This window comes from Cebus imitator, unplaced genomic scaffold (assembly GCF_001604975.1).
Source record: "Cebus imitator isolate Cc_AM_T3 unplaced genomic scaffold, Cebus_imitator-1.0 Scaffold33, whole genome shotgun sequence".
Lineage (NCBI taxonomy): Eukaryota > Metazoa > Chordata > Mammalia > Primates > Cebidae > Cebus > Cebus imitator.
In genome coordinates, this window is record NW_016107348.1 from 1,249,471 (window position 1) to 1,258,730 (window position 9,260).

Genomic DNA, 9,260 nt, shown 5'->3' on the forward strand with positions numbered 1-9,260 from the left:
AAGAAAAAATGCTAGAAGCCCCAGACGTTAATTTGAACCCAATCTACCCTCACCTGGATACAATACAGCAACAGTGAAGTAAGATCAGGCAGTCATGGCCCCAACCTTCTCGTTTTTACCATCCGCATGTTGGGGGAGATCAAGGTCTGGCAAATTTGTCCTCATTCTGCAGAGGAAAGAGTCTGCCAGATTTCTTTATTCCAGAAAGACTGAGCCCTTGTAATACTGCATTGTCTGCTGTTTATACTCCAGGATTATGTTGATTAGAAAAGAGTGTGTGTCTTCTGAATGCTTTAGAATTAAGGGAGTGAGGAGAGTTCTGAGTGTTTAGGAGGGGGCTGACGGAGGGAAAAGGTGCATTGGGACATCGAGAAGCATGAAGTAATTTTGATACACTTTACGGACATGCATCTTGTTGGCAACTGGCTGTGAGGCAGAGGAGGGAGCGAACAGCTGACCTTGGACGCTGGTGCTGTGGGGGCTGGGTGTTGTGCATGTATTACCTGATTCGACCATAAATAACACATCTACCCCAAAAGGGTGCTATGATGATTTCCATTTTATGGATATGAAAATCAAGGCTCAGAGAAGTAATTTGCCCAAAATCACATACAGGGTGGAATGAGGATCTGAGCTCAGGTCTGCCTGGATTTGGAATTTATTGGCAATTTGGAATATTTGGAGATCTAAACTCTGCCCAGAACTCAAAACTTTGTCTCCCAATATATATTTATTTATTTGTTTGTTTTTTTTATGGGCTTTTGTTTTGTCTTGTTTTTGTTTTTGAGATAGAGGCTTTCTCTGTTGCCCAGACTGGAGTGCAGTGGTGTAATCGGGCAATCCTCCTGCCTTGGCCTCCCAAGTAGCTGGGACTGCAGGTATACCCTACCATGCCTGGTGATGCTTTTATTTATTTATTATTATTATTATTTTGGTAGAGACAGGATCTCACTATGTTGTCCAGGCTGACCTCCCAGTATTTTTGAGCCCTCTCTAAAAAAGTATTTGAAACAATGTTTCTGCTTCCCTCTGCTTTTCTAGTTCACTCATTCCCCACTCTTCGCACTGCTTTAGGATTGGACAGCTCCTTCATTCAGCTAAGCCTTCCTTTCCGTAGACGGAGCTTCCTTTCAGAATCAGCTTTTTTTCCAGAGTGGCAATGCTTCATCCCATGTATGAGGATGTGTGTGTGTGTGCATGTGTTTCTGTGTACATGTGAGTATGTGTCTTTGAGTATATGTGAATATGCATGTGTGTTTGTATGTATATGTGACTGGTACATGCGTGTGCCTTTGTATATGTAGGAATGTATGTGTCTCAAGGTGTATCTTTGTGATTGTGTTTCTCTGTATGTGTATGTACGTGTCTGTGTTATATGCATGTCTGTATATATGTATGGTGTGGGTGTGTATATATTTCTGGGTGTATATTGAGTGTGTATGTGAGTGTATGTGAGGATGTCTGTATATGTTCATGCAGGTACATGTGGGCTTAGGTCTGTGCCTTGACTATGTCACGCTGCTGGACTGGGAGTGCTCTGGTGGATGGGCCTTGCAGATGGGGAGTGTGCTGTTCTATGTGGTCCAGCATTTCCAAAGGTTCTTTGGCTGTTCCAGGGACATTACCTTTTGTTTCTTTACCTTCTGCAAAGCCCCAGCAGAGAGCATCGTCACAAAAACTTATGGGTAGATAAGATAAAAACTTTCATTTTAAGTGAAACGACTCCTCATATTGGGAACTGAGTTTATATGAATAGATCAAATTTTGTCTTTAGTGACTCCAAGCATCTGCTTAAATTCCAGTTTTAACGTGGAATTTCGAGATACTAAATACTGTATGAAATATGTTGAGCTTATTGGGGATTTGGAAATCGTCTTACCCCTTGGAAATTTTGGTTACAACTTTTCTTTCCTGTTTTTTGAGAGAAAGGGTCTTGCTCTATCACCCTGGCTGGAGTGCAGGGGCGCAATCTGGGCTTATTGCAACCTGGCTCGTTTTTTTTTGTCGGGGGTAGAGATGGGGTTTCAGCATGTTTGCCAGGCTTGTCTCGAACCCCTGGCCTCAAATGATCCACCCACCTCAGCCTCCCAAAGTGCCAGGATTACAGACGTGAGCCACTGCTCCTCTGTAGGGGGAGGGCAGGTGAGGAGTTCTCCCCTCCCCTCCCCTGCAAGAGGAGGCCAAGGCAGTCTTCCTCGATGTCTCCTCCCTCAGGGCGAGGAGGTCCAGTTCATGCACCAGAACTTTATTTCTTGTGGGAAACCTAGATAAACTCTGTCCTGTCCAGTCTTTCTAAACTGTGAAAATTAAATTATTAGAGGTTTCATTGAAAGGCTTATGCTGTTGCTCTTTGAAAAATTTCCAGGTAGTTTATGTTTTTTACTAATCTATGTAATTATATGGGGGCCACGTTGCCTGGACTGTGGGGTCTGAATTCACAGGTCACCACACCCTCACAGCAGGGATGGGTCTGAACTTGACAGATGCCATCAGCAAGCAGGTGCCTTGTAGCTGGGGGAGAAGATCGTGGACAGAGGCTGCTGCTTCCTGCCCTGCCCTGGACAGGAGGTGTCCGTCCCATAGGACACATGCACACTAAATGCCTGTGTCATCTCAGTCTGTGCCTCAAACATTTCCATTTGCCCAGTCGTTAGGGAGCTCAAGAGGCCAGTGGGGTCGTAGTCTCTTGTCACTGTACCTGGGATCATGTTGAGACTCTCTCTCTGCCACCATTTCCTATCTAAAAAACGACAGGCTCAAGCCAAATAAGGGGATGGCTCAGGCCCCTTGAGCTGTCCGACTGGGTTAGTCCATTTTCAGGAAAGCAGCAGCGCAGGCAATTAGTTGAAATTCTGGCTCCTCGACTGTGGGGCCTTGGGCACATCACCTGATCTCACAAAGGCTCAGTTTCCTCATCTGTAAAATGGGATGATAATTCCTTCCTCACTGAGAGTGGTTCACTGAGGTAATACACACTCAAGCCCTCACATGGCTCATAACAGGCTTCTGATGTCTGGTTTTACTACTGTGATTGGTATATTGGGGATCTTTTAAAACATTTCCAAATTATCTTTGTTTAATCCCCCTGTCAAAATCTACAGTGGAATAGAAAAGGGTTTTAATTTTTAACTTAAAGGGCACCCTTGGTAGGACCCTTCCATTTTTGCCAAGCCGGAGGGCCCTGGTTTGATGAGGACCTCTAGATTTGGCAGCCCAGACTGAGCCTCTCCTCAAAGCTTGAGGCTGAAGCTGCATGTCTGTCTGCTTTTAGTGTTGTTCCTCATCGTGATGCTGTCTCTGCTTACAAGCCTCTAAAACTCCCCTGCCCACTGTTCCCTGCATACATTAGCCCTAATGTATTCTCTCTTGAATACTCATCAGATTAAGGCTCCCACTAGATACCGTGCTTGAGATAAATTTTATGGGCATACATCCTCACCCTCATCCCATGCATTTGTGGCTGGGAGGAGAAATATAGCCAAATCTCTCTTCTGGGGCAGGCCAAACAACAATTAGGTAGGAATCGGCGGCCCCTCTTGCCCAGGGGCCGAGGAGGGTGTGGGGAGCTGGGCTAGCGCTCGGCCTGCATGCCCAAGGGCCAGCAAGGATGGTGCTTCATCTGGATTCTCAAAGGGTTAATGCTCCCCCCACCCGACCCCAGGGCTGGGGTCCAGCTCCTGGAAATTCTTCTCACACAAAGAAGCCCCTGACCTGACTCCCAGAGCCGAGGTGCAGCTGTGCCTAGCAGCCTCCCGCCATGGCTGTGCCCCACCATCGGGGCTCTGTGGGCACACGGTGCTGCCCTGTGGGACACGGCAGGCCTCGTTCACACGTTCCTGCTGGCTCTGCATGCCGTTTGTCCTTAACCCGCTTCCCTGAGCCGGGAGGGCTTCCTGGTTGGCTCTCCCCTCCTCTCCCCTGCAAGAGGAGGCCAGGGCAGTCTTGCTCAGTGCTTCCTCCTTCAGCCTTTCTGCTGCCCAGCAGACTCAGGGGCACTGAACTCGGCTTATGCTGGAGAAACCTGTGTCCCCTTGCCTTTCATAACCCTCCTGATCTGAGTTGCCCCCTATTTTTTCCTGCTTGAGACGAGGGGTGTCACACAAAAGAAATTCCTGGCTATCCAACCCTCATAGACTGGTGGGCTCATGGGTCACCTCCTCACCAAGACCTTCCAGGACCCCCCAGGGATGCCAGCCAGCCCCCGATGGCCTCTGGAGAGAGGCTGGGGGTGTGGCTGAGTGAGGACCGCCTGGGGCAGGCAGGCGTGGCCCCGAGCCGGTGGCACAGTTGCTGTGTTAGGAGGCCACTCAGCCTCCCTGGGAGAGTCGTGACATCTCTGCAGGGATTCTTGCGAGGGCTCGATGAGAAAATGCCCATGAACCTGGTGCCCAGCCTGCCTTTCCATGGGCGTGGCAGTTATCTCCTACTAATAGCAGGCCTGTCTTGAGCACCTACTGTATACTGGGGCCTGCCCTAAGAATTGTACATGTGTCGATCCATTTGCTCTTCATAAAAATCCTACAGCCACTGTTGCCATCGTCACCTCCTTTTAGAGGTGAGGAAACTGAGGCAGAGAGAGGCTGAGTCATTTGGGTTTAAAAAGCAGAGCCAGGATCCAAACCCAGGCAGCTGAGCTCCAGAGTCCATACTCCGACCCTGTCATGCCCACCCCTCACTGGGTGGAGACCCCCGGGGCCGTCATGTGCTCAGCACTTTGCTGGGCAAATTGGAGCTCCTGGGCAAGTACTGATTGACTGGACAATGTATTTCTCAAGGAGGAAAACTGGAGACGGGAAGAAAAAGAATCCTGTATATACTGGGACAGTTAGCAGGTGGGACACTTGATCGTTTTCATGGGTATTTTGGTCTGAGAAAGGGGTCAACAGGTAAGGCATGTACACCAAGTCTGACTTCCACGCAAATACTGGTGGTGCTGGGGCCATGAAGGGAATAGGCTGGGGCTGGGGTTTCATTGGGCCCAAGGTTGGCACTTCTGTGTACAGGGCTAGTGATGGCATTTAGTGATTGTCCCAGTAGCCTATTTAGAGGTTTTAAGTACAAATGTCTTAAAAGTATGTTTAAAATTGTTGTTAGTACATTGAGGCTAATTCCTTTGTAAACACTTTTATATCACAACCAACATACATGAGATGAATCAAAAACATGTATGAAGCTGGGCATGGTGGCTCATGCCTGTAATCCCAGCACTTTGGGAGGCTGAGGAGGGCAGATTATCTGAAGTCAGGAGTTTGAGACCAGCCTGGCCAACATGGTGAAATCCCGTCTCTACTAAAACTACAAAAGTTAGCCAGGCATGGGGGTGCGCACCTGTAATCCCAGCTACTCAGGAGGCTGAGGCAGGAGAATGGCTTGAACCTGGGAGACAGAGGCTGCAGTGAGCCAAGATTGTGCCACTGTACTCCAGCCTGGGCAACAGAGCGAGACTCCATCTCAAAAACAAAAAAACATGTATGATTCTTGAGAGATTTGGTTTTACTGCTGTTGACATTTTGGAGTGTACAGGAGAAAGTAGTGAAAAACTGTTTCAAGGTGAGCTTCTCAGACAGGATTTGATCAATTTATTATTTAGCGATAAATATCTGTGGTGTTACCCTTGTGTGCCAGGCACCGTGCTAGGCAGTGTGTTTAGACAAACAACAAGCAAAGGTGTCTTTTTTTTTTTTTTTTTAAAGATGGAGTTTCACCATGATAGCCAGCCTGGTCTTGAACTCCTGACCTCAGGTGATCCACCCACCTCGGCCTCCCAAAATGCTAGGATTACAGGCGTGAGCCACTGCACCCGGCCACTCAAAGGTGTCTTCTATAATAGGCGTGGGAAACCCTGGGGTTGCCAGCCTCAGGAGTGCTGTATCAGGAGGATACTCTAGGAGGCCAGACGGTTACACTTTTATCTTTTCATTCTTAATACTTGTCGATTTGTTACCTTCTTTTTTTTTGAAAAGCACAGGGGGAAAATGGCTCGAGATCTTAGCAGTGTTTGTTTATTCAACCGTGAAGACTGACCATTTTGTAGATTTTGAAACAGTCAGTGACTCAAAATACTGTCAGATGCCCAAGCAATCCCTTGGAAAGATGGGAAGGCAGAGAAACAGACCTCAGATAGGAAGTCACCCAGGACAGGAACTGGATGGGGCAGTGGTTAGGGTTTGATTGCAGATGACAGAATCCACTTTCACTATTTAAGTGAAAAGCGATTAATCATCAGGTGGCAGGTGACTTTCAGCTCAGTGGAGCCAGCTGGGTGGAGCTTCCAGGATAACTGTCAGCCCCCAGTGTTTCATTGCCTCCGCTGTGACCGATCAGGACAGTACAACACCCAACATGGCACTTCATCGCCTCTGCATACCCACACCAGCACGATGGGAGCCTGCCCCTCGGCTGTCCCGACATTTAGCTCAGTTCTGAATTCAAGTCTCTCCCAAGTGCGTCTGATTGGAAGACTCAATCATCTTCAGAACCTGGGCCACTAGGGCATCTGGAAAAGCAGTTTCTAGCTTTCCTATCTGCAGCTCAAGAAGGCGCATTAGGATGAGGTATTGATCCAGCCAATCTATGGTATTGGTCGCAGTTCATTAAAATATTGAGATTTTCTCTGCAAGAGCACCCTCAGGCCTGGACCTCGATCGCTGCCCACCCCTCCCCCACACTGTTTTTATCATTTGCTTTTCAGGCCAGATGGCCTTCCAGTGCAGGTGTGACTTTGGGGACTGGTGTTTTTAGCAGAGCTTCCAATCACTCATGAAAATGCCGTGGAAACAGAGGTCGTTGTTGCTGGGGCTTCCTGGTCTGCTGGCTGTGGGACTGCAGTGGTGCGAATGGGTTAGCTGCTGCCACTAGCCTTGTGGTGCCCTTAGAAGCAGGTGACTCCTCTGGACCAGTCACTCCAAGCCTGAATGCACAGCCTGGCCAGCAAAGCAAGGGTTAGCTTTCAGTCCCGCCTTGTCCCTTGACCACACACCTTTGTGTGCAGTGTATAACCCTCGGAACTCTATGCAACAGCCCTGTGCTTTGGGCCATGTCTGTTTCCACCACCAGCAGAAAGGGAAGGCGCCCGCCCAGGGCCTGTTAGCGGGGCAAAGTGGAAGGCTCACAGTGCCTCTGTCTTCTCTTCCTCACAGAGATCCCCCAGTGCGCTGGCTGCAACCAGCACATCCTGGACAAGTTCATCCTGAAGGTCCTGGACAGACACTGGCACAGCTCCTGCCTCAAGTGTGCAGACTGCCAGATGCAGCTGGCGGACAGGTGCTTCTCCAGGGCTGGGAGCGTCTACTGCAAGGAGGACTTCTTCAAGTAAGTCAGCGCGGTCCTTCTCGTGGCCCTGGCCTGTCTCTGCCTGTCTCCATGCAGCGAGGGGGAGGTTTGCAGTGGGGTAGGCCAGGGACGGAGGAGAGTCCACTCTGGGAGGGGCAGGTAAATTCCGGAGCCGAGAGGATGCCCTCGCTGAGGTTGCCCTTCTGATCACTGGCCCATCACTGCCGGAGCTCCAGTGTCTAGGCCTCACTTGAGCTCTGCTTGGGGCAGGGGTGAGGTGCGGAGGCCTTGGGCCAGATTTCTCCAGGGTGGTCACAAAGGAATTCTCCAAATCCTCAAAGGAGCTGCTCTTTCTGTGCTGATATGTCATGCTTCCGGCCATGGGGTCCTAACAGTCCCGCAACTTCCACAGCAGGTGCTTTTATGTTTGTGTCACATGTAGAGGCGTCTCCGTGGCGTGTTTCACAGCCTGCTTCAAGGGCCTTAGAGGCTGGCCAGAGCGGCTTCTGGCAGGAGGGAGGCCCAGCTCAGTCAGTGTCGTCACTTTCTATGGAAACATGATGAAGAAGGGGCAGTTTTGTGTGACGGTGGAGTCCAGACTCTGCCTGAATTTGAACCCACTTATTGGTGGTGTGCTCCTGGGCAGGTTAGTTAACTTCTCTGCGCCTCAGTTTGTTTATCTGTAAAATGGGGCTGATAGCAATAGTCCCTACCTCATGAGGTTTCTATTAGCTTTAGATAAGTCAGTATGCATCAAGTCCTCAGGACAGTGCCTGACATTTGAGTGTTAGCTCTTAAGACTGAGATTTTCCATTCTGGGGTGGGGTCCATCAAAAACTTGCTGTTGGCGCTGTGGGTCAGGGTGAGAAGACTTCCTAGAATGTGTTTTCCATCGCGTTTAGTCTGAGGCTTCTCTCCCAGAAGCTGTTACCCAAGGCACTGATGCTGGTGGCTTAGCCAGTGTGGACCAGCTGGCAACAACAAAGCCAGGAGTGGGAGGTGGGGTCGGGTCAGTGACACTGAGCCCCGTGTTCAGTCGCAGCAGCCTGGGTGGCCCAGCCGGAGAGCCTCACCGAGGCCTGAACACACCCAGCCCAGATCACCAAGCCCCAGAGAGGCACCTCCCGCTGAAGCTGTGTATTCGAGAGATGGGGGCCGAGGGGGGCGTAATGGGGAGAGATATGGGTCCCAGATACAGAACACCGTTTCTCCCACATCCTCCCAGGGGTTTAACTACAGAGAATAGGTGATTTGAACGAGGATTCTCGTATTTCTTTAGTGCAAGGTGAGTCGAAGAACACATTAAAGATCTTGGTAACGACTGGGTGGGGCTGCCTCCCTGGCTGTGTGCAGAGGATGCACTCGCTGTCACTGCTGTACTTTGGTCAAATATGTGCTGCTCCCTACGTGTGAAAGTGTGTGTGTGTATGAGTGTGTGTGTGTATGAGTGTGGGTGTGTGTTTATGTGTTTGTGTGTTGTGTGTGTGTGTGTGAGAATGTTTGTGTGGTGTGTGTGTGAGCATGAGTGTATGTGTGAGAATCTGAGTGGTGTGAGTGTGAGCATGTGTATGTGTGAGCGTGTGTGAGTGGTGTGTGAGTGTGAATATGTGAGTTTATTACAGGAAGGTGGGGGCAGCAGCTGACATGGGGGCACCCAGCAAGTCCTTGATGTCGGGTGGAGGGACAGGCCGCTGGCCCTTGCTGAGCTTTTGGTGTCCTGCTCTTCTTTCTCACAGTCTTCCTGTTGCTTTCCCACCTCAGACCCTCCTCTGGGTCCTTTTCTCTGGCAATCCTGCAGCTCCACTCCCTCTAGCCTTTCTCAGGCGGGCAGCAAGTTTGCCTCTGTTTTCCTCCCTTTGTGAAGTCCTTGCAAAGGACACAGCAACTCTTAGGGGCCCCTGGGTGGGTGAATTTCACTGTGTGTGTCTGTGTGTGTGTGTGTGTCTGTGTGAGAGAGAGAGAGATGGGCCCCTGGGTGGGTGAATTTC

General features: G+C 49.9%; 1 protein-coding gene across 2 annotated transcripts in view; it reads left to right on the forward strand.

Moving 5' to 3' along the window:
* LHX4 (LIM homeobox 4) overlaps window positions 1-9,260 on the forward strand; it is a 47,504-nt gene that overhangs the window by 10,490 nt on the left and 27,754 nt on the right. For both annotated transcript variants that reach the window (XM_037737052.1, XM_037737053.1), the window contains exon 2: window positions 7,140-7,311. In XM_037737052.1, the coding sequence (XP_037592980.1) occupies window positions 7,140-7,311 (172 nt within the window). The remainder of the gene's footprint in view (window positions 1-7,139; window positions 7,312-9,260) is intronic.